The sequence below is a fragment of the Callorhinus ursinus genome, unplaced genomic scaffold (assembly GCF_003265705.2).
Source record: "Callorhinus ursinus isolate GAN/ISIS: 27379988/994484 unplaced genomic scaffold, GSC_fseal_2.0 scaffold124, whole genome shotgun sequence".
Lineage (NCBI taxonomy): Eukaryota > Metazoa > Chordata > Mammalia > Carnivora > Otariidae > Callorhinus > Callorhinus ursinus.
Genome location: NW_027397186.1, coordinates 641442 through 668476, shown reverse-complemented (window position 1 = coordinate 668476; position 27035 = coordinate 641442). Strand labels below are relative to the sequence as shown.

Sequence of the window (27035 nt, the reverse complement as noted above, 5' to 3'; positions counted from 1 at the left end):
TATCCTGAAAGGAACATAAAATTGGCAGTTAGGACTTTGGTTCTCATCTCTGATCATCCACTTAGTGGCTGTGTGATCCCAGACAAGATAATTCACTGAATTGTGCTCTAGTCTCTTCATCTAGGAAATGGAGGTCATAACTCCCCACACCACACGAATATAGAGGATAAAACGGACCGGCCAGACAAGGTAGCAGCCATAGTGCCTGGCATACGATAGGCACTAGGATATCCCACAGCTCCCAAGCAGGCAGAAGTCAGATGTCTTATGTCTTTACTCTTCTGCTTCTTCTCTACACCACTGTGATCCTAACTGCCTTCCCCAGCACAGCGATTAAATGCAGAAAAGACAATGATGTCCTCCAGGAGGAAAACTCCCAGGGAAAAACTAATTTAAGTATGAATTTTACTCCTCAATTCTATTGCCAATGCTATTGCTGACTTTAACATTAACCTCCAGATTGGCTACCTCCCTCTGTTCAACCCCTGTAGTCTCAGTGAATATCAGCCCTCTGCCGCTGCTAAGCAGCCTCAATGTCACAACATGCCATTGCTTCAACAACTCTCCTGACAGTTTCCTCAATTCTTTTACACCATCTTCATTTTATTCCAACCACTGCTTAAAAAACCACACACTACAAAGTACACAGTGGCATTATTTATCAAACAAAACCCTGGTAACAAGACAAGGATAAATTCCCACAAATATTATAAAGTCAGAGGTTCTGCACATTTTATTTATTTTTTAAGTTTTTATTTAAATTCCAGTTAGTTAGCATACAGTATAATATTAGTTTTAGGTGCACAATATAGTGATTCAACACTTCCATACAACCCCTGGTGCTCATCACAGCAAGTCCACTCTTTAATCCCCAACACCTATTTAACCCATCTCCCCACTCACTTCCCCTCTGGTAAACATCAGTTTGTTCTCTATAGTTAAGAGTCTGTTTCTTGGTTTGCCTCTCTCTCTCTCTCTCTCTCTTTTTCCCCCTCTGTTCATTTGTATTGTTTCTTAAGTTCCACATATGAGTGAAATCATATGATACTAATCTTTCTCTGACTGACTTATTTCACTTAGCATAATACTCTCTAGCTCAATCCATGCCATTGCAAATGACAAGATTTCATTCTTTTTATGGCTTTGTAATATTCCATTGTACATATGTACCGCTTCTTCTTTATCCATTCATCAGTTGATGGACCCTTGGGCTGTTCCCATAATTTGGCTATTGTAGATAATGCTGCTATAAATATCTGAGTGCATGTATCCCTTTGAATTCGTATTTTTGTATTCTTTGGGTAAATACTAGTAATGCAATTGCTCTATCTTAGGATAGGTCTATTTTTAACTTTCTGAGGAACCTCCAAACTGTTTTCCAGAATGGCTGCACCAGTTTGCATTTCCACCAACAGTGCAAGAGGGTCACCTCTCTCCACATCCTCACCAACACCTGTTGTTTCCTATGTTTTGATTTTAGTCATTCTGACAGGTGTGAGGTGATATCTCAGTGTAGTTTTAATTTGTATTTCCCTGATGATGAGTGATGTTGAGCATCTTTTCATGTCTGTTAGCCATCTGGATGTCTTCTTTGGAAAAATGTCTGTTCATGTCGTCTGCCCATTTTTAATTTGGAGGGTGTTGAGTTTTATAAGTCTTGTCTTGGAACCAAGATGTCCTTCAACAGATGAATGGATAAAAAAAAATGTGGTTCATATATACAATGGAATATTACTCAGCCATCAGAAAGGATGAATACCTACAATTTACATTGACATGGATGGAACTGGAGGGGATTATGCTAAGTGAAATAAGTCAATCAGAGAAAGATAATTATCATATCATTTCACTCATATGTGGAATATAAGAAATAGTGCAGAGGATCATAGGGGAAGGGAGGGAAAACTGAATGGGAACAAATCATAGAGGGAGCCAAACCATGAGAGATTCTTGACTCCAGGAAACAAACTGAGGGTTGTGGAAAGGGGAGGTGGGTGGGGAAATGGGGTAACTGGGTGATGAGCATTAAGGAGGGCACACAATGTGATGAACACTGGGTGTTATATGCAACTCATAAATCATTGAACACTACACCAAAAACTAATGATGTATTATATGTTGGCTATTTGAATTTAAATTAAAAAAAAGAAAGATGTTATTAGTCTTATTTTACATATAACCCAACTGAGGCACACAAGGGCATCCAGAAGAAAGTTCTGGATCTTGGTCCCCAGCACCCAGAAACCTCCCATTTGGAAGCCTTGTGGTCTTCCAGTCTCAAGGATTGGTTGTCTTAACTTGCTGGGGTGCCTTCATAGGTTGTATCATGCAGAAAAGGGGTAAGTGGCCTTAGCGGGATGACCTTGTGATTCAACCAGTCTTCAAGTTACTGAGGCAGTTTTATAAAAGCACAGTCTTTAAATGGGGAAAGAAGACCTGTGGGAAGGGTGATAAATTAACTATTTTAGAGTCTCACCTCATGCCAGCGTTTTTTAGACCCTTTAATTCTAACTACAACCAATGGAGGCCAGATCTACAATTCCCATTATACAAATGAGGAAAGTAAAGCAAGGACAAAGAGGGTAAGGTTCTTGAAAGCTGAATCAAACCTAAAACATAAGCTCCTTTCACATCATCGTGATGGTTTTCCAATATGAAAATAACTGAATTTTGTAAGCATGTAATTTACAGCTGAGGGATCATGTTATAGCTGAACTTGGTAGTATCCTGGAGGGAACATGGGGTTGGCAGTCCAAAAGGCATTGGTTACCATCTCTGTCTTTTTCTCCAGGGGTTGTGTGACCCTACACAATATCCCTCTTATTTTCAAACCTTAGTTTCCTTATCTAGAGAATGGAGATGATAATTATCTTCCTTGCAGGAATAAATAAAATAACATATGTGGAACAAATGCTCAGAATTCCCTGAGTTCCCTACAGGGCAGGAACCAGAAAACCCATCTGCAATGGAACCATGTACCAGCTGACATTTAAATGGCAATAGTAATAGCAGTAAATTGCTGGAGAGTACAATCAAGTATGGAGATAATAATAACCAGCTATCCAAATACCCACTGATAAACAAAGTTAATATTTAGATACAGTTTCCTTATATATATAGATAGGTAGATAGATTTATAATTTATATAACTGTTTTAATACATAACATAGATGGAAGGAAAGGAAAATACAAGATAATAACTTGTTTTGAGCAAACATAACAATTATGTAATCAGTAAAAGTAAACAAAATAAAAAAATTTAAATATAGGATAAACCTGTGAATTAAACCACAAAAATTATTTTAGAAATGTATTTAATTACTTGGAAAATATGTTGTTATCTGAAAAAGACATGTTGCAAACATATGGTATGGTAAGATTGCATTTTCCTTTGAAAATATATTTATCTTTATATTTCTATTACACATATTATCTCACACATGCATGTGTATGTGTGTGCTCACACATATGCGGAGTTCTCTTTAGGTAAGAGTATAGATGAAAGGAACGTCCTATCACTTGCTGTGGTTTAAGAGAGTGTACATTGTGAAGGAAAGAAAAGTCCAGTGATTTATTATAAAAGTTCACATATTTCCAATTCAAGGCATTCTGGTAAAAATAATTCATTTTAATTTATGTTTCACTTTTTTAGATATAGGGATCTATATATGAAATCTATGTATTTCTCCTCATACTAACTGAAGAATTCATCTCTATTTGTGTTCTCTGTCTCTACTTAAGTAGGCAGTCCTCACTTAAACAATTAAATTGCTCCCAAACTCCTCAGGCAAGAAGTCCAATGACTCATTTTTTCCATAAATAAAGGCACAGTATGTGTTTCAAGTCCAGTAATGGCAGAGTAACTCATGTTGGACCAATCCTCTCAGCTCACAATTAACAACTCTGGAAAAAAATTAATATAACTATCTGAAAGCACTTGAAATAGACTGAAAGCAAGCAGGAATTGGAAGGAAGTTAACATTTGGAAGAGGGAATAGAATCTGACCGCCTGTTTTTATGACATTTTGTCTGGTTACACATGGAATGTCTAAAACTCAGATGGACAGCTCTAGTCTTACTAGTTTAGGACTCAATGGACAGATTTTGGGACAACCACAGCAGCTGGAAAATGAAGAAGGAACTCACTGGAAGGTGAAAACCACAAAGAAGGTACCACAAATTCTGTGTAAAGTCTTGGCCCAAACCTCTGGTTGACCCCTGAACTACGTACACATGGTGAGGAAAATGCTAAGTTTCTGTTCTTTTAGCCTGAGCTGAAATATTTCAGCTAGTGCTAATTGCAGGAGAGACAGAGTTTGGATTCAAAATTGAGCCAAGTTAACTGCTTGCTGAAACAAATAAATAGTTTTTAGAGAAACAAAATTCAGAATCTACAAGGTATCGTTCACAATATCCATGATACAGCCCAAAATTATTTGACATTTGAAAAAACAGAAAAATATAACCCATACCAAAGCAGAAAAGTAATCAGTAGAACTGACCCCCAAAAGAGCTAGAGGTTGGAAACAGCAGAAAATCTATTATAGCCATGCTCAAAAACATAAAGAAAAATATTCTCATAATGCATGAAAACAAGAAATGGAAAATACTTATAAATGGAAACGTGAGATCCGGAAAATATATCTAAAAGAAAAAAATTCCTGATGAGCTTCACAAAAGACTGAAGGTAATGGAAGAGTCTATAAACTTAAAGTGAGATCAATAGAAATTATATAGTTTGAATAATGGGAGAAAAATGTGTGAAAAAATTTGAGTCACAATGACCTGGGAACAATGCAAAAAGTCTAACATATGTGTACCTGGATTGCCAGAAGAAGACAAGGGAGGCAATGGGGAATAAAAAGTATTTAAAGAAATGATGAGGGAAATTTCCTCAATTTGGTGAAAGACATACATTCACAGATACAAGAAGCTGAGAAAATCCCAAGCAAGACAAAGACAAAGAATACCACACCTAAGCACATCATGGATAAATTGGTGAATGCCAAAGACAAAGAAAAAAAATCTTAAAAGCAGTTTCACGTCAAGATAACCCATTATATACAGAGTAGCAACAATACAGATGATAAATGACTTCTCTTTAGAAACAATGGAGGCCAGAACACAGTGGGAAAACATCTTTAAAGAACTGAAAGGAGCGAAAAACAACCTGTCAATCCATAAATTTCTATTCAACAAAAATATATGTCACTAGTCAAAGCAAAACAAAGTGTCCTATAAAGAAAAACTAAGAAAAGTCATTGTCAGTACATCTGCAATATAAGATAATTGATACCAGATGTAAAATCTAATCTATAGGAAGGAATAAAAAGCAGAAGAAATGGTAAATATGTGGGTAAATATTAAAAAAACTACTTATTTCCCTCTTAATTTCTTTAAAATACAAATGACTGTTTAAAGCAACAATTATAACGTGTTGTAGAATTATAATTTATGTGGATGCAATACATGTGACAGTTACAGCATAAAAGAGAGGTGTGGTGAAAGGAAATGTATGACAACATGGTTCTTTCATCTTATGTGAAGCGGTACAATATGGATTCTAAAAACACTGTAGGGGCGCCTGGGTGGCTCAGTCGTTAAGCGTCAGTCTTTGGCTCAGGTCATGATCCCAGGGTCCTGGGATAGAGCCCCGCATCGGGCTCCCTGCTCAGCAGGAAGCCTGCTTCTCCCTCTCCCACTCCCCCTGCTTGTGTTCCTGCTCTCACTGTGTCTCTCTCTGTCAAATAAATAAATAAAATCTTTAAAAAATAATAAAAAATAAAAATAAAAACACTGTCAGAGGTTAGTGATTTAAATTGTAATCCTTAAAAGCAACCACTTAGAAATGTAAAGAGGTATAGTTAAAAAATCAATAAAGTGGAATGAATGGAATTCTAAAATATATCCATTTAATCTAAAAGAAGACAAGAAAGAATGGAGAAATGTCTTTAAAAGAGATACATTAAAAATAACAAAGTGTTATAATTAAATCTAATTTTATTGATATTTATTTTAAGTGTAAATAGACTAAACTCCTCAGTTAAAATATAGGAATGGAATTTAAAATGCAAGATCTCAATATATGCTGTCTAAGGACGTGCAGTTTAAATATAAATGTCAAATAGGCTGAAAATAAAAGGAAAGGAAAAGATATACCATGCAAACAGTAAGCATAAGAAAACTGTGGTGGCTATATTCGTATCAGATTTTTGACGTGGTAGCTACAGGATCCTGTGTCTCTGCTTCAGGATAGAAACATGAACAAAATGAACAAAGCCCTTGCCTTTATGGAGCTCATGATATAGTAGAGTTGATAATAGACAGTAAACAAGAAGTAAAATATAGAGTATATGAGATGGCATAGGTGCTTTGGAGAGGAGCAAGAAGGTAATAATTAAGATCAGGGACTTTGGAGGCACTATGATGAGTTTCAGTCACAGCTGTGCACACATAACAGCTATGTGGCCTTAGGGTAGGTACTTAAACCTCTCAGTGCCTACCTTTCCTCATCTCATAGATGGATATAATAATAACAATAATAATAATCATGGTAATACTAATAGTCTTCCCTTGATGTGAAAAATAAATGTGTTAGTACATATGAACACATAAGTGAGCACTACCTAAGTTTTTCCTATCATTTTTATTTTGGAAAAAGTAATGCAGGGAAAGTGGAGAGGGAGTGCCTGGAATGGGGTGGGGCTGAATTTTTTTAAGCAGTGCAGTCATAAAAGTTCTCTGAAGAAGGTGACATTTGAGTAAAGACTTATCTCTATATGGAGGATAATTGTGTGTTAGAACAGAGGCCAGCACAGGAGGCAAGTGACTCACTACAAGTCTAATGATCAGTGATAGGCCTGGAATCTGGGGCCTAGGTATTTGATTCCAGTCCTCTGTTCATCATGACTATCACTTCTCTCTCAAACTTAATGGGAAATTGTTTCTTTAATATTCAACTAAAATATGAAACAACAAAGAAAGGCACACAGACTAAAAAGAAGTTTCAAGGATGAATTCTATTCCTCAGAGGTTTTCCATGTGTCATTCTTATTACCAGTGCTCTTCCTCACATTAACATCTTAACTTTCTCATTGTTATCACTTACATGAAAATCTTCTTTACCATCCAAACTTAATTCCAAAATCCACCATTTCACATACTCTCTTGACAAAATCCTCAACTCCCTCAGTATCAGTAAAGTCACAAATTTTCTTTTTAACAATCATTAACACCCATCATTAAGTAGCAAATGGACATTAATTGGTTCCAATATTTTACAGTGAACTATATTATGAATTTATTTAGAAAAAACAATGAAAGGATAAAAAAGACTTTGTCTACCCAAAAACAAAAAGAAGTAACATTAAGGAAGTGTGAATTATGGGAAAAGCATATTTCACAGGCAGATATTAAATAATCTTAATATGAAAATAAATTTGAATACCTAGAAGGGTGTTATTCAAAATCTACAATGAAATAATTTAAATAAAAGTTCTGCATCACAAACATATAAGATTAAAGAACAAATAAGTATAACATATATAAATAAAAAGGCATATTATAAAATATATACACACTCATATATATGTAGTGATTAAAATTTAGAAGAACAATATATATGTTCATGCAAACCTACTTACACAGTACTATACACATAGAAATATATTTGGAGAATATAAACTAAATTACCATGTATGGACATCTTGCTATGTAATAGGATCAAAGAAATATAACAAAATCTTTTTCAATAGCAGTACACATTTTTCCACTGCATTTAATTTTGAAACAAATACATATAATTTTTTTTTAAAGATTTTATTTATTTATTTATTTGAGACAGAGAGAATGAGAGAGAGAGAGAGTACATGAGAGGGGGGAGGGTCAGAGGGAGAAGCAGGCTCCCTTACTGAGCAGGGAGCCCGATGTGGGACTCGATCCCGGGACTCCGGGATCATGATCTGAGCCGAAGGCAGTCGCTTAACCAACTGAGCCACCCAGGCGCCCACAAATACATATAATTTTGAAATCATAAAAAAGTGAGATAAAGTTGTAGTTTATTCCTGACTGGGGATTTGATTATAAAAATACTGTCAAAATATAATATATCTTTATATTAATATATACACACACATTTAATACACATACACATAATTTTAAAAGAGAGATTAAAGAAAGTTTAACAAAATTTATATCCGTATACAGGCATTTACATGTGTGTTTCACTATATATATCTATACATATTTTAACATTCTCTCTCTCTCTCTCTCACACACACACACACACACACACACACACACACAGCTTTTTATATCCTGGAAGAAGGTGAAGAAAACTTCTTGTCACATGATTTAATGTGATTTAATGTCTGGGGGTTCTGTCTAGATTATTTCATTTTCAAGTAAACTTCCAGAAAATTCTTTCTGATGGAGCCCCTCCTTTCCTGGTAAATGATGTCCAAGCCACCATTCTGGATTTTATCATTAGATCATACTAATCTCCAATTTTTTATTATTTGGAGAAAGTAAGTATCTATTAAAAGTTATTTTGCATTGTGAGTTGTAAAAGAGTATATCAAACAAAATCATGACTAAATCACACTACTCAGCAGTTTTCTTCTTTTCTATGGTCCCACAGATGAAAATCATATTACAGGTCTGGGATCAGAGCAAAGGGAAAAGAGGTTCAGGTACCTCTACAATTGCACTGTGAAGTTACACACAATTTTCCAGAGATGCCCAACTGCTGGGTAGTGGATTTCCACACAGGATTTCCTCAGGGACAAACCAAGTCCTAGAGTATTCCCTGACCATGATACCTGGCTGGGGTCTCAGATTAGCTCTCCGCTCCCCTCTTTCCCTGATTAGTTTCCCTGGTTAGCCTCCCTTGGGTCTCAGTTTAAACCTCACTTCCTGTGGGAAGTTTCCTCAGACACAGATAATGGTTTGATTATCCTTAATCGTCTAGTCACCCCACCAGCTCACCATTCCCAGATACACTTTTTCATTTGCAAGGAGTCTGATGAGAGTGAGTTCCAAAAGTTTCACAGGCTTTGTGGCTTCATACAATGCACTGAAGACTCTAGAGCTTTCAAATGTCCTATCTGAAGCTTCACCCCAGGATTCACCTCTTGCACTTTTTTTAAAAGATTTTATTTATTTATTTGTAAGAGAGAGAGAGAGAGAGAGAGAAGCTGAGCACAAGTAGGAGGAGCGGCAGGCAGAGGGAGAAGCAGGCTCCCTTCTGAGCAGAGAGCCTGAAGCGGGACTCGAACCCAGGACCCTGGGATCATGACCTGAGGCGAAGACCGACGTTTAACCGACTGAGCCACCCAGATGTCCCAACCTCTTGCACTTTTGAGAGGGATGCCCAGGACATGGGCCAGCTGAGCAGTGGAACCGCAGAGTTGTTCCATGGAGAACAACTGGGGCAGGTACTGTAGAGAAGCTGTGGAGGCTGTGGACTGATGTTCCCTCCTCTAAAAGGTCCCATGAGAACTCCTAAATGAGTCTTTTCTTTTTACCAAACACAGTATTCCATGGCAAGGACCACAGGAACCTCCTAGAGGTACAACTGCGGGTTTGAAAGTTTAAACTATTTACTTTGTGGAATACTGTTGAAAATCTATTTCCAAAATATATAAATGAACTTGGTGGAAAAGAGGGAAAATTAAAGCAAACAAAATTCTCTATTAAACTCTGGTGACATATAATCATTCTCAATATTCTTATTAACAGTGTGCATAATATGACACTGATTTATATTTTTTTAAAGATTTTATTTATTTATTTGACAGAGAGAGAGAGAGCACAAGCAGGGGGAGCGGCAGGCAGAGGAAGAGGGAGAAGCAGACTCCCTACTGAGCAGGGAGCCCAATGCGGGGCTCAATCCCAAGACCCTGGAATCATGACCCGAGCCGAAGGCAGATGCTTAAAGGCTGAGCCACCCAGGCGCCCTACACTGACTTATCTTTTAATCTATGTAATAATATTGAATCTCTTGACATAACTGCAGAGTCCACATGGTGTTTCCCTCTTTACAGATGAGAAAGCTGAGCCTCACATCCCAGGTGTGGCTGAGGCCAAAACACCTGTGACCTACACTGCCCTTGTGATTTCATCAAATGCCAAACAAGGACCCTATGAAGGAAGGTCCTCTGCTCAATCCCCGGATGGGAGGCCTGAGGCTTGGGAAGCTTAGTGCCCCATCCTGCCATCTTTCCATTTCCTGGAACCCTCTCCAAAATCACCTAAAACAAGCCCAAATCCCATAATCCTTTATTCCTAATGCCCTCTTATTGAGATATCCAATGGGTCTCTGTGGTGTCCATTTTCCCTAACTGTAATGAGAGAAATGCCCAGAGGCAGCTGCTCCGTTCATTTCCCTGGGTCCTGGCACACTCTGCTTATGGAAAGATAAGGCTGTGGAATTCATGTGGGCTTAGCTCCATGAAAAGGCATTATTTCCTGTACGTTGCTTCTTCTCCTGCCCATTATGAACAGAGGCATCAAGTTTATGGACAACTCCAACAAGGTGCACATCTTACAAAGGTTGCTGGTGGAATGGGTGGTAGGCCCTGCTTCATGTCCCCTTTCAGGGTCCAGCAGCCTCTGTGAGGAAGGAGGCCCAGAAGCAGCTGCAAGTCTCCAGGGGGAGTGGCCATGATGATGCCCTTTTCCGTCCCTCATCTCCAACTAGTTTGTGTGCCTTCACCCAGAATACCTCTGGATCCTGTGTTACCCTCTGCTCCCAATATTTTGTTCTGGAATTTATCTCTGACTGATCACATACTCTGGGATCCCTGCCTGTGGTCCCTAACCCCAAAGTACTGCATAACTGCTGATCTTCCTAAATATAGATTCCATTGATCCCACATGGCTTCTCATAAGCCTTGAGTGACATCATGCCTTTAATGATCCCGGAATCCCCCTCTGTTCACAGCCCCTTGTCATACCATCATCCTATAACTCTTGTGCTGAATTGAGCCAGTGGTTTGATGTGAACACTATACCCTTTCAATGGCCATATCCAAAGGCAGGAACCTCAGACCTAGAGCAGACAAGGTTAGACACTGTCCCCACCCCTCCAAAATAAAATAAAGTGGGAAGAAGTGATGCCTGGCTGTTCTTAGTACCCTAGCCTGCATCAGAAAAGGTGGTGGTGAGGTAGTGGTAGGAGGACATGCTTCTAACCAAGAATCTCCTAGGTCAGGCAAGGCTTTGATCTTACCCAGACTTCCTAGAAGATTGTGAAATATCACAAAGAAGCAAATATGTAATAATCCTGCAATTGTTCCTAACCCAGGATGGTCTCAGCCCCCTGGTGTGTCCAATCAGTTACCTCTGAGCCATGTCTGCTCACCTGGGAGCCCTCATCTCTTCCCTCCCATCCAGCTACCATTAGTCCTGCCCACTGTGCCAGGCCCAGCTCACCTTCAGGGAGTCTCTGACAACTCCAGTGAGCCCTTCCTCCTCTTTATACATTAAGGAGGTCCTACAGAGGTTACCATAGGTTCCACAAGGACCTGGACCCTGTGAAACCATTACCATGACCTCTGCAGCCCCCGGGCCACCGAAGGTGTGAAGAGTGACAAATGCTCAGTGAACACCCATGTGACAGTGTAGGAAATGCAGGGGAAGGAACTTACCCTGGGATGGCTCAGGCATTGAGTCCCAGGAAGAGCTCCTGACCCACATTCCAGTGTTCCTCCCAGTAGATCCCCAGTCACCTCTTCCTGGGCATCAAGATCTTCCCAGACACCCAGGTCATGTGCAGTCCTGATGCAAACATAGAGGGTACCAACTGAGGACAGGAAAAGCAGAATTGTTCCATAGAAAGGATAAGAACTTTGCCCCAGCGCAGCTCCATAACACTGCATGTCACAGAGATGGCACTGAAATACCTATGTTAAACAGATGAGTATGTGTGTTTCCCTTCTTCTTACATTGGCAAATATTCACTAAAACGTGGTGATGCTATTGAGGTAAGAAACCTCATCGCTGTCAAAGACTGGAACAGTTGGGATGGGAAGGAAGCAACTATTGGCATTGTGGATGATACACCAAATAACATGTTGGAATCTTTACAAAGATTTCTTCCTGAACTCTTCACAATGATCTCTTGAGGTAGGAGTCAGAATTTCTTTTTAAACCTCAAGAAGGTGAGCCTGAGGGAAGTTAAGTAGATTCCTTAGGCTCACTCAGCCACTAAGAGACAAAACCATTATCATCTCCCCTGTTTGCCTTACTCCAGAGCCGAAGGTTGGAACCAGAAATGCAACCTCCCCTTTAGATTCATGATTTGGGCAAATGAAAATGACAGGTACTACTGGTGAGTGTACAGCCACTCTGAAGAGCAATATGGTAACTTTTAGTAAGTACGTAGTAAAGCTGAGTGTGATCCTACATAATGATCCAGCAATTACACAACCTTGGTACACAATGTGAAAAAATAATTGACAGGTGAGCACAAGAAAACAAATAACAAGAATATTCTTTGATACATTGTGATAATAAATCTTTAGGGGGAAATGCCCATTAATAGAACACCAAAAAAATACATGGTGGTATAATCACTGGAATCATGCACAGTGGTGAAGCATCAATGAAATATAACTACAGGAATCTGCACAGAGAGCATCTCAGAAACATAAGGTGGTATAACAATAGTAAGGAGCGCAAGGACACCTACATTATGAGATCCATTCTGATTAAAGATGCAGTCATTGGTAATGAAAGTATAAAGAAAACCACGAAAATCAAAAAAAAAAACAATTTCAATGGAGTGTTTACCTCTAAGGAATGGGAAAGTACAATCAGAGGAGTAGACAGTGGGATTCTAATGTAAGTGGAGTTACAGATTTCCTTCTTAAAGTATTTTAACTGCATTGCATATGTCCTGGTATGCTGTGCTTTTATTTTGTCATTCATCTCAAAGTGCACATGGAACACTCTCCAGAATAGACCTTTATGTCACAGTATGAGCCTCAAAAACTTTTAAAAGATCAAAAACATACAAAGTATCTTTTCTGACCACAACGGCATGACACTAGAAATCAATAACACAGTGAAAACTAGAAAATTCACAAATTGGTGAAAATTAAACAATGCCCTCTTAAACTATCAATGGGTAAAAAATTACAAAATAAATTAGAAAATACTTTGAAACAAATGAAAATGAAAACACAACATACCACAACACCTTATGGGATGAAGTGAAAACAGTACCCAGAGGGAAATTTATAGCTATAAATGTTTACATTAAAAACGAAAAAGATTTCAAATCAGTAACATACTTTTACACCTTAAGGAAAGAGGAAAAAAAGAACAAACTAAATCCAAACATAGTAGAGGAAAGAAATAGTAAATATTAGAACAGAGATAAGTGAATAGAGGATAGAAAAACAATACAATTGACAAAACCAAAAATTGGTTCTTTGAAAAGACCAATAAATTGACAAATCTTTAGCTAGAATGACAAAAGAGAGAAGCTTTGAACAATTGAAATCAATAATTAAAGTGGAGGCATTACCACTGACCTTCCAGAAATTAAAAAAAAAGTATTATAAACGAATACTATGAACAATGATATGCCAACAAGTTATATAACCTAGGTGAAACGGACAAATTCCTAGAAAAACACAAATGACCACAATTGACAAAGAAAGAAAAGAAAAGAAAATCGCAACAGATCTGTAACAAGTAAATAAATTGAATTGGTAATTAAACACTTCCCAACGAAGAAAAGCCTAAGACCAGATAACTTCATTGGTGATTATTACCAAACATTTAAAAAATAATCAATACCAATCTTTCTCAAACTCTTCCCCAAAAAAAGAGGGAAAAGGAATACTTCCTAACTTATTCTATAAGGCCAGTATTCCTCTGACACCACAAAAAAATATAGACCAATATCCCTTATTAATAAAGATGCAAAATCCTGAATGAACAGTAGCAAACTAAATCCAATGGCATGGTGAAAGGATTATACACCATGACCAAGTGAGATCTATCCCATGAATGAAGGATAGTTCAACATAAGGAAATCAATAAATGTACTATACCACATTAATAGAAAAAAGGGGGAAAAAAACACAATCATCTCAATTGAGGCAGAAAAAGCATTTGACAAAATGGAACACCCATTCAAGATAAAAGCACTCAGAAAACTCGGAATAGAAGGGCACTTCCCCAACATGATAAAGGACATTTATAGAAAACTCAAAGCTAACGTTATACTCAGTGGTGAGCAACTGAAAATTTTCTGCATAAGATCAATGACATGACAAGGATGTCCACTTTCACCACTGCTATTCAACATAGTACTGAAAGTTCTAGTCAGAGCAGTTAGGCAAATAGAGAATTAAAAGACATCTAAATTGGAAAAGAAAACTTAAAACTTTTCTACTAACAGGTGACATGGTCATATATACAGAATCCCTAAGAATCCACAAAAAAAGCTACTATAGCTAATAAACTAATTCAACAAAGTTTCAGAGTATAAGATCAACACACAAAAATCAGTTGTATTTCTATACTCGAGCAATAAGCAATTTGAAGAGGAAATTAAGAAAACAATTTGATTTACAATAGCATTCAAAGAAATAGAGTACCCAGAAATAAACTTAACCAAGGAGGTGAAAGATATGTACAATGAAAACTACAAAACATTGCTGAAAAAAATTAAAGAAGACCTAAATAAATGGAAAGACATTCCTTCCTTGTTTATGGTTAGAAAACATAATAGTGTTGAGATAGCAATATTACTCAAAGCAGTCTTCAGATTTGACAAAATCCCCAAAGATATAAAAACATCAGTTCACACAAAATCTTGTACACAAATGTTCACTGCAGCATTATTTATAATAGAAAAAAGTGGGAAAAAAGCAAATGGATAAACAAAAGGTATTATTTGGCAATTACAAAGTGAAGTACTGTAGTAAGCTACAACATGGGTGAATTTCAAAATTATGCTTAGTGAAATAAGCCAGACCCCCACCCCAAAAAAGAATATTTACTATATGATCCTTTTCTATGACATTCTGGAAAAGATTAAACTATGGGGATAAAAGTAAGATCAGAGATTGTCAGAGACAGGTGGAAGGGGAGAGGAGATTGAACTTTACCATATGATAATAAATGTTTATATCTCCACTGTGGTGGAGGATGCCAACCAATTGTATGCTTTGTCAAACTTACAGAACTGAACACCTAAGAAGAGCCAGAGTGACTATATGTAAAGTATACTTCAATAACTTGAGCTGAAAAAATAGACCACTTCTAAGACCAGTTCTGAGTTGAAGAAGCTAATAGAACACTTAGAGAAGAATACTTGTCAGAAACCACAGGAAACATTTAAAAACAATTAAGACAGCAATTGTTAACATTCAGTTATCTTCCTTCCCCTCTATGCAAACTTTATGATTTTAAAATAAAGTGAGCAAATTATTTTAAAAATATAATGTTAACGGCAAAAATAATAGTAAGTTAATGTATAATTTCCAAAGGAGTAGAATTAAACCAAGGATTTTAAAGGGCAAAAAGCCTAAAAGAATCCATACGATTCCAAGAAACTAGAAAAAAGAGGAGCATAGGAAAAGCAGGAAAATAGAAAGGACAAAATCAAATGGCATAAATAACTCCAAATACATAAGAAATTATACTAAATATAAAAACACTAACCCAGCCACTTGTTAAAAGACAATATTTGATTGATTTGCAAGAGATGCCTAAAATATAATGGCAGAGAAAGGAAAAAATAATTCCAGATATATGGAGTTAACAAGATTTACTACTGAAAAATAACAGCATCGAAACGTTAAAAGGACAGAAAAAGATATGTCAGGCAAATACTGAACAAAGAAACCTGATGTAGCTATATTATTGCCAGAAAAAAAACAGTCTTTAAGGCAAAAAGCATCATTAAAGATAATGAGGGTCAGTACAGAATGATGAAAGGTATAATTCTCCTGGAAGGCATCACAGTTATATGCTTTTATGCTTCCTAATAACACAGCTCCAAAACCTACAAAGCAAAAATCGACAAATTACAAAGAGAAATTGACAAATCTACCATTATAGTGAGAGTTCTTAACATTCCTCTCCCAGTAATTGATATATCAAGCAGGTAAAAAATCAGTAAAGATATAGAAGACTTGAAAAAATGAAATTAACATCTTGATCTAACGGACCATAGGATTCTACACCAACATTTAGAGAAATCAAATTCTTCTCAAGCATTTTGTAAATGAAACATTTATAAAAATTGACATACTAGCCCATAAAATAAATGTCAAAAAATTTACAAGCTGATTCTAAAGTGTATTGGAAAGAGCAAAAGTGCCAGCAATAACCAAGATAATTCTGAAGCCAGAAACAAGAAGGGAAACATGCCCTACCAGACACCATGACCCACTAGAAATCTATAGTAATTAAGACAGTGCAATATAGGCACAGGGATAAACAGAAAGGTTTGCCAGATAAAATACAGAAAGTCCAGTTAAATTGGAATTTCAGATAAACGATGGTATGTATTTTGTATGCTAAATCTGGCAACCTTATATATATTTAAGCCACTGGAACACCAGAGAGAGCTTAGAAGCAGAACCATACACATATGGGAACTTAACCTTTTACGGAGGTAGCAGATCAGGTCAGTGGGAGGAGATAAGTTATTCAATATGTGGTATTGGGACAATTGTTTATTTATATGTAAAAGAAATACAGTCAAATTGCTTCTGTATCTCACACCCATAAAAATTCTGTCTCAGATGGATTAAAGACTAAATCTAAAAAAAATCTTGAAACACGTAGAGGTAAATATAGGAATTAATTTTTTGACACTGGGGTAGGAAAACTTTCTAAAACAAGACACAAATAGTACAAACCATAAAGCAAATGACTGATAATTAAATTACAATGAAATATAAAACTTGTGGATCAAAACCTGCATTTTATTTTTTTCAAAACATGCATTTTAAAATGCATGAAAAGGCAAGCCTCAAAGTAGAAAAATAAATTTGCAACAAATATAATGAACAAAGGATTAGTATCCAGAATTGATGAAGAATATGTAATCTATTATATAAATCAAGAAAAAAATACCACACAGTCTATGAAAGTTTCTAGAAGATTCAAATATCTTGACTGTTTTCAGTTTTGGGTGGCCTCAGCTCTTCATCCTGAAGGTCTGGTCAGGGATGGACTTCTAGAAGCCCCTTAGACTGAAAAGGGATGGAATGTGAAGTAGTGTGAAGCTTCTTTTTCTGAATGGGTGCTATAAATGATAGAAATGCCTTCATATGGGTCAGAGGCAACATGATGCCCCACTTTTCTCCTGTAAGCAAGAAATAATTTTTCAGAGTCCTTGTAAAAACAGAATCAGCCAAATGCTTTGATCTGCAGGTACACAGAAGCAGATACATAGCATTATACAACAAGGTCTTGGTAAGTGATGGATATTTTCAGATTTTACTTTATATGCTCACTTATTTTTTGAATTGTTAAAGGCACATATGGTGAGCAATATTTTTTTTTACAATGCACACAATATAAACATTAAAAATGGCCTTATTTTGTATTTTGAAGCTCTCTCATTTGTCTTTCTCCTGGAATATTCTGCACCCTACTCCTTTCTCAAAGTGCATTTTGTGATGTGTCTCACTTTAGCATATTTATCCACGTGGGTCCCTACATTTTTAAGAGGAGAAAAACAGTGTTCCAAGTCCATGCACATTGGGAATTTTAAATTTTATTTACAAACAAACAATAACAAATAATCTTATACAAGGATCATTTCTGTAGGATAGTACTTAGCAATCCAGAGTGATCAGGAAATACAGAGACAGGGAAACAATAATCTGTAATTTTACTTTACACATGTCTGTATTGTTGACATTAAAAGGATAATATTGTTATTATTAAAATAATGGTATTAAAAGAAAATGAATAAAACTTTTGAATGGCCTTGCTTGCATCCTCCCTCAGCTCTCCTTTTTTTTCAACTAGAATTTTAAAGCACAACCAAAACCACTTATTTTCTACCTTTTAGTAATCTTTCCATGTATTTTATAGGCAAGCCCTTACCAGGTTTTGCTTGACTTACTTCCAACACTCTGGCACTTTCCACTTGTTTCTTAATGTACCGGTTCTGGATTAAGAAAGCTCCATATATGGTAATGTGGATTCCATTAAGGGGAAGAAAGAGTAAATCCCATTACTTCGCCATGTGACTGCAGGCATCTTTCAAAGAGAACACCCTCTACCCTTCACCATTTCACCCCACCCCAAGCAATCCTGACCCCTAATCAGAAGGTATTAAGTGATTCTTTTTTAAAATTGTTCTGTAACAGATTGGAGGGAGGCAAAGTAACGTAAGGTTGAATATCAGGAAAGTCAATGTGAATGGGTTAAAGTGATCCTGATGATAGACTCCCTCTTTTTAATACCTACAGCTGAGGAAAATATGGCACACAGATAATGCAGTGACTTGCCCAAGGTCATAGAACCACTATGCAGGAGGGACAGGACTAGCACCTAGCTATCAGAAAGGAATACAAATATTTCTACTGTACCACACAATAAGGTAATAAGAGGAGAAAACAATACCTGATTTGTCTTATTTGTATTATGTGAAGAACATGAAGTCTGACTGATATCAGAAAAGGATAGCCTCCAATCACAATTTTTCCACAGAATGGATGAACAACCCTACACGGGCTGTTGCATTTCATCCATTCTAAAATACACATTTGTTTCACTTTTTAACACTTCAATCACTGGTGTCTTAGCATTACTACAGCAAGCATTTTATCTTTCTTGGTAATATCTAAAATAGCTTGTGTCTTAAAAGTGATAGCATCTTATATTCAGTGAAATACAGCTCTTCACCTGTTGGAGCTTCAGTTCCCTCATCTAGAATATAGAGCTGAAAAATCAAACTGTCATGAGGATTAAGGGAGGTAAAACAGTGTACAGCAACAATCCCAGCTCCAGGCACAGAGCAGGTGCCCAGAGTTCCTTGGGAGTCCCCTCAGGATTCTCTCTCTTCCCTCTCCCTCTGCCCCTCCCCCCACGTGCACATTCTCTGGGGAGGTGGTGAATGGGGGCATGGACCATGGAACCCATCATTTGATCCTTCTGCTTTCTCCCAGTGAATCAGCTCCTTAAATCTGCACTCTCCTTTCTTTCTTTTTTCTTTTTTTTTTTAAGATTTTGTTTATTTCTTTGACAGAGAGAGACACAGCGAGAGAGGGAACACAAGCAGGGGGAGTGGGAGAGGGAGAAGCAGGCCTCCCGCGGAGCGGGGAGCCCGATGCGGGGCTCGCTCGATCCCAGGACCCTAGGATCATGACCTGAGCCGAAGGCAGACGCTTAACGACTGAGCCACCCAGGCGCCCCTGCACTCTCCTTTCTAATCCAGCTTAAAGCGCATGGCCCATCACTTCAACTGTTTCACTTCAGTGATCCTCCACTCTCTTGTCCCTTGGCCCTTCTGCTTCAACCCTGCGGTAAACGCCCTGCAATATATAGCTGTGAAGATTGTCCTGCAGGAAAAAATTCCTGCAAAAGGAATTGCTGGGTCAACATGCAAAAAAGGTTTACCCTTTTTAACTTACTGGATGACTGTGGGGAAAGAGCTCTCACCCATTGTTGGTGGGAGTGGAAATCAGTACTGAACATTTTAAATCTGCATTTGACAATGCCATATGCTTTGGTTGAAAATTTTTACTCTCAGGAATTTATCCTATGGAAAATCTTAAATAAGTTCTAAAAATATATGCACAATCACCATGATTGTACCATTGTTTCAAATAGGAAATTCTTGTAACAAGTTTTGCTGTAAGATAAATTCCTCAGGGCAAAATGGCTGGATCAAGGCTTCTCAGATATAAAATATTTAATTTGGGGCGCCTGGGTGGTTCAGTCAGTTAGGCATAGGACTCTTGATTTCAACTCAGGTCGTGATCTCAGGGTTGTGAGATTGAGCCCCAAGTAGGGCTCCATGCTCAGCGGGGAGTCCCCTCAGGATTCTCTCTCTTCCCTCTCCCTCTGCCCCTCCCCCCACGTACACGCTCTCTCTCATTCTGTCTCTCTCAAATAAATAAATCTTTAAAAATATTTACTTAAAAAGAAGAAAGTAAGAATCACTTGAAAAAAATAACAATTACCATTAATTCTTCTGCCACTAGTCAGAAATAACCATCTCTTTATTTTCTATTACTATTATGTATTATATTCACAGAAACAGTTACCGAGGGAGAGTGCCTACTATGACACTGCTTGACAGCTAAGCCTGGGTGGCTCAGTCGGTTAAGCGACTGCCTTCGGCTCAGGTCATGATCCTGGAGTCCCGGGATCGAGTCCCACATTGGGCTCCCTGCTCAGCAGGGAGTCTGCTTCTCCCTCTGACCCAACCCCCTCTCATGCTTTCTCTCTCTCAAATAAATAAATAAAAACTTAAATATATATATGTAATTTTGAAGATCAATATTATCACTACATTTAAAGATATGCAAACTGAGGTTCAGAGGGATGAAGAAACTTGCAGGAGTAAGTAACAGAGTTGGAATGGGATCCCAGGTATACTTCAGAATAAAACACAGCACGTTAATCTATATTTTGATATTCCATCAAATTACTTCAATAACCCTGTGAAGAGAGGGTTACTTTCCTCCTTTTCAGAATGAGGAAACTGAAGCACAGAGGGGTTAAGCATCTTACCTATGGGTCACTCCTTAGTAATGTGCAGAACTCAGATAAGAACACAAAGTGCGTATGACCACAAAGCCTTTGTCTCTTTTCAACTCATCACACTGCCTTGTGTTCTTTAACTATAAAAGCATTCATGAGCTTTGTTTCTGACTATGAAAGTAACTCATGTTCATTTAGGATATTATCAAAAGCACAGGCAACTATATAAAAGATACAAATAACCTCCTATCTCACTCTCATTGATAAACAGTGTTCATGGTTTGCTGCATCCCCTTGCAGTCAGAAACATCCATATATATGCACATACATGTCAGCTACACATACCTTTTATGTGACTAGAGTCACATCGGATGGATATATGGTATTGTGTACTAATTTTTTGACCTTCACATTATATCATTTGGCGTGAGGATAAGATCTCCATTTCCTTTGTAGAAATTTACCAATGATCCAGCACCAATTCTTATTGACTATGAATTCTCAAGCAATTTATCAAATATTCAATATTTCCATACACTTGGTTCTACTGATTATTTTTCTATTCTGTCTCATTAACGTATATGTCAATTCTTGCACCAGGATTGGACTGTTCTAATACTGCATCTTTGTAGAACCTTGTCATCCAAGGTAATACTCTATATCTCTTCCCAAGCACAAGCCCTTTATCTTTCTTCTGATTGGCTTGAGAAAGCTAATAATAAAGGAACATAAAGATAACATTTATTGAGCCCTTTGTGCCAGACATTTCACTCAATGTTTTACAGGTGTTTTTTTCTTTTAATTTTCATTACAACTCAATTTGTGGGTTATTGCTGTTATTACTGTCTCCTCTTTCCAGGGCTCAGGGAACACCGTTTCTTTGGATGTTCAAATAGAAAGTGAAGTAACAGGGACAGGAAATCACATGGAATAAAAGGAAATAGGGCAATGGCTGTCTTCCCTTTCCCCAACTTCCTCAGATAACTCATTCCACAGCATAGGAATGGCACTCAACTTCATACATTATGTATTTAATCATTTCATTTATTCTTGCTACATTTCCAAATAATCTGACAGTTCTGCTCTTTGCTTCATGTCAGTCTCTTTTACGGTACAGAAAAGTCAAGGTGGGCAAGACAAACTTCTTTTAAGTTGCATACTATATACCAAACACTTCCTTAAGTTTTCTCATTTTCCTCACACAACTCCGTGGGAAAGGTATCAAATTCTTCCATTTTACAGCAGAAGAATTCAGGTTCACAGAGAGTAAATAAATTTTCCAGAGTTATACATAGATCTTGTAAGAGGCAGGAATGGAGGTTCCAACTCTTGCCCTCTCCCCACAATAGATACAGAGCAGCCTCCCTTCTGGAAGATGGGCTACTAAGGCTGGAGAAATGGTTGGATCACACTCCCCTGCCATTGTGGCCCCTTGAGTACTCACTCAACAACCCCTCTGGGTGATGAAGATGACAGAGGAGATGAAATCCCGCCCCTTGTGCCAAGGGACCTGGATATGGGACCAAATCTGTTGGCTGATCCCTGAGGCAGTGAGTGGAGCTTGTACAGAAGCTCGGGCTTTTAAACAGCTAGGAAGGTGACCTGGGTGATGAAAATAAACATTCATCAAACTCATTCTATATCATAGTAATTTCATATCTCATTTCATTTAATCTCAAAAACAAACTTTCAGGATAGAGATTACTATCCTCTTCATAACCTAGAGCTCAAGCCAATAGATTCAGGTTAGTAATATTGTAAATGACAGACCAGAAACTCTAAACCTGGACTTGTTCTAAAACCTGACCTTTTCTCTCTGCTTCCTGTGGCCTCACGGGCTTTGAATGCTTTCTCTATCTAACCTCCCAGTAGACTGGCAATTACTCCACCCCAGTGTATTCTTCAAACATTTATAATTAACCATATTGTTTTTTAATAATAAAAATCGGTAAGATTTTAAAACACTTGCATTGCAAGAAAATAAAACAAAATATAAAATGGGAAGGAAAATCATTCACATATACTATAGACATTGAGTTAATATTCATGATAAATGAGAAAGTGACCATATGGTTTGACATGCTCCCAATTTATGTCTGTTGTTTAACAGTGCAACCTTCACTCTCAAAAGTGCCCAGTTCAAACAATAAATTATATGGTCATCCTCAATATAAATAATTCCTTTTGAATCGTAAGAGATGGGTAAGGGGTAACTTGTAATTTTCATAAAAAGCTGTGGAAGTGCCCAACAAATCAATAAAAAGATAACTCAAACACAATAATGAAAGAAATACAAATAAAAATCCTAAGATTTCATAAGAAAAAAAAGAAAAGATGCAGATTAGCATGTTGTCCTTTTTCTTTTTGCTGAGTAATAGATATGTATAGCTGTATATTTATATTGCGCCTATATATAGTGCATGTATTTGCACAAAAGTACTTATATATGCTAGTACCATTATATTGGGATAAAAACACTTGTAGAATATATTAACACTCTATTAAGAACATTTATCTTAGGAGGGCAAACAGCAGTTTCACCTCTATTTATACATTTCTCTATGATTTGATGTCCTAATGTACATATATATATATCAATTTTATAAATCAGAAAATTGAAAGACAATTTTTAAAGCACAAGAAACATTTTGTTATGGTGTAACTCATACAAATAATGTTATAGATCTATTCACTTAGAACAGCATTCACTATTAAGCAATAAAAAGCAGGTTGTACATTATGTACAATATGATCCTATTTCTTGTTGACAATACACTTATGTATATGAGTAAGTACATATCATAAAGCAAATGTGTCTAAAAGATATGACCCAAAATACAAAATATGCACAAACACGCACACACCCACACACACACACAGATACCCACTCCCTCAGAAACACTCACACTGGCGGCTTTCTCTTCATCTGAGACAGGGGTGGAACTTCCTGTCAAGAGCTCAGAGAATTAAACAGTATCTGATTCTGCAGGAAGGCCTGCCTGTGCCATTCAAGCCTCCAGCAAGCCCTGTTTGGTGGGTCAGAACAGAGGCCCCTCCCTCCCCAAATCCTTGTATAGCCTCCTCCCAGAGATATCGAGGGATGTAGTTCTGACTCTGACCAGCAGATGGCGATTATCTCTATATACAACCTTTGCTGCAATAGAAAAGCCTTGATTTCTATAAGAAACATTAGTAATCGTACTTTTTAATAACAGATTATGAAACAGTAAGTACACTATGATACAAGATATTTGAAAACTTTTGAATGTATAGGAAAAGAATTGAAATAGTGTATTCTTTTTATTTGCTGATGACGACTCCCAAATCTGTACTTTTCTTGTTAATTCATTCATTCAGGAAATATTTATTCAGAGAAACATATTTTTATCTGAGCTGTGTTACATTTCTATACAAAATTTTCTCACAGATAAAGGAGTGACTTGGGGATTATCTGGCTAAATTTTATGTTTATCTCCTGCCTCTGTTTTTTGTCTATCTACTTGTCCCATCTTGTCAAGCTGGGTTTTTCATCCATGGGTTTGTGGAAATTTGTGGTCAACTTATTAAAAGGGTTTCCACTGAATATAGCTGACTAAGACCTACAAAATCTTACTGAAGAGTCAGTTTAATGCAACTAAATTGGACAAATATTTGTTGAGATCTAATCATGATCTGAGCATAATTCTCATAAAAGAAAGGGTTTCTATATAGCCCTTTCTGACATAACATAGTGGAAGATTTCTAGGAGATATTTGGGCTTACCTCACCGCTGGAAGGGTGACCTATGCAATTTAGAATTCCTGTTGTTCTTTATGCCCAGTGTCTTCTCCTAAAAGAGAACTGTTTTTCTGCTTCAAGTCAGAGTTCCCTTCCCAACGGCACAGGAAATTCTAGAGGGGAGTGGAGGGAGGTAAAAGTAAATAACATTTTACATGCACTTCTTATGTTCCATGTGTTTTCCTGTCTTCTTATTTTACTTTCTAAATGTTAACATTGGAGAATCATTTTTCCTTTGTGCCTTAAAAGGCAAGACACTCATGGTGGGGGGGCGGGGAAGCCTTCTTTGGCATGGCTTCTGGAGAGTCCAGCTAAGTTGAGAGAACTTTGGGAGTCCTAACAGACCAAACTCAGTATCTCTGTGACAACTTTGGGTAAATTCCTTTACCTCTTTTGACCTTACTTATCTGAATTCTACTTGCCCTGCTTTTCAATCATCCAGGATCATGAAGGTTAAAAATGAGCTGTATATTATAATCAAGTGTCCCCAGCTGTAGGGAACCAATATATGGTATCTTAGAGCTAATTGCTGCCAAAGGCACAGGCCTTAGACTCATTACCATGAGTGCCATTCCAGCTTTAGGAGAAGAATGTGAAAATACTTTAAATTCCCGTGAATTGAAGTTTTTTTATTATCATTTTACTGCAAAATAGGACCCAGTTAAGCATTCAGAGTTCATTCAAGTCCCCATCCATCTGAAGTATGTCTTCTGCTTTAAGAGATATAATCTCATCGTATCTCTTCTAAACTGGAGGCCCCCTTTCTGTATTCAAGTGATAACGGAGTAAGTAGGTACACCTCTGTCCCTTCTCACCAGCACCAGAATTTAAACTGCAGACCAGGTTGGTTCTTCAAAATAGACCTCCAGTCCCATAAAACTATACATTTGTGTAATGAGATTATCATTGATCAAGACTTTGGCAACTGGCTTCACAACCAGTTTATAATCCTCAAAAAATATACCAGGGTTATTATTTTATAGTCACAGCCAATACACTCAGGTTTTGCTTGATTTATTTCTTAACTTTTTGTCTAGTATAATCCCAACTCAAAGCCAAAAAACATTTTCTATATCCTGAATATTTCCAAATAAATATATCCTGTATTACTCTATATCCATATATGATATTCTGTTATATAAAACAGAAGATCTATAGTCTTATTTTTTTATATTTTTCTTTTGTAGAGGCTTGTTTTAGAAAGTTTCACTCCCAAAGTTTTTAAGGGCATCTTTGCACATTGTTGCCATGTAACAAGAGAAAGAAGACAGAAGAACACAGAGCTAGGGCGCCTGGGTGGCTCAGTCGGTTAAGCGACTGCCTTTGGCTCAGGTCATGATCCTGGAGTCCCGGGATCGAGTCCCGCATCGGGCTCCCTGCTCAGCAGGGAGTCTGCTTCTCCCTCTGACCCTCCCTCCTCTCATGTGCTCTCTCTCTCTCTCTCAAATAAATAAATAAAATCTTACAAAAAAAAAGAAGAAGAACACGGAGCTAAGTGATAGGCACAATAAAATAATAAATGATAGGATGTAAAATAGGGAGTTCTTAACAATGACATCTACCTCACTTATTTTTCCAGGTGACAAAATGGAGCCCAGAGAAGTTCAATGACTTGCCCAAAATAAGACACCTGTTGAATGAAAGAGAAAGGACTAGGACCTACATATCAGAAAAAGCATATGTATTTCAATTTTGTTACACACGGACACAAAAAGAAAATATCCCCTGGTTTATAAATGTGGGATTTGCAGCTAAGTCTCTGTTGTATATTGGAAGAAACATGGAGCTGAGAGTCAGAAGGACACTTGTTCTCATCTCTATTTACCCACTTAGTGAATGTGTGTCTCCAAACAAGGTACTTCATTTTTTCTGTTCATTTTCTTCTCCTAATGGAGGAGACAGTTACCCACATCAGAGTTATGAGTGATGAATAAATTAGGTAAAATACATAAGGGAGAAATCACAGAGCCACGCACACTGCAGATGCTCAGAGTTCTCTGGCTTCCCTAGTAGGCAAAAACAAACAAACAAACAAAACAAAAAAGCATCCACCTGAAATCCTGCTATGGACCAGAGTGGGGCCTGCCTAAAAGAAGCCCTCCCTCTCAAAAGACACTCCATATTCTCCAGGTGTGGAACCTGCATTTGTACTATCCTGAGAGTGAGTATCCCCTTAAATTGTGTGCTCTAGGAGCCTCACGTGCCTCACCTACCTCGCCTTCGTCCTGGCCCTGGCTGAGAGGAACAGTAACAACAATAATGGCTAAAATTAACTGAGCACTCACTATGTGCTAGTCATTAGGCCAAAACTGTTCCATGTGTTATCTATTTAATTCTTCCCTACCACCATGTAGAATAGGTAGTACTATTATGTTCTGTTTAGAGATAAAACAGACACTTAGACTATTAAGTAACTTGTGCAAGTTCACACAATCAGTTATTGGCAAAGTTATGGTGATGGACTGTGTGTATTTAAAATCCATGTTACTAACAATTTGCAGACAGCATTACTTTGTTATGAAAATGAAGTTGAAAGAAGATAAGTGACTTGAATACAACTGCAACTC

The 27035-nt window shown here is 37.4% G+C and overlaps 1 protein-coding gene across 1 annotated transcript in view; it reads left to right on the top strand.

The window, feature by feature from the left end:
• Positions 1 to 26735, top strand: part of LOC112820745 (nuclear RNA export factor 2-like) — an 84971-nt gene extending 58236 nt beyond the window's left edge. The window contains exon 5 of the mRNA XM_025867739.2: positions 26660 to 26735. Within this exon, the coding sequence (XP_025723524.1) occupies positions 26660 to 26735 (76 nt within the window). The remainder of the gene's footprint in view (positions 1 to 26659) is intronic.
• The last annotated feature ends 300 nt before the right edge of the window (positions 26736 to 27035 follow it).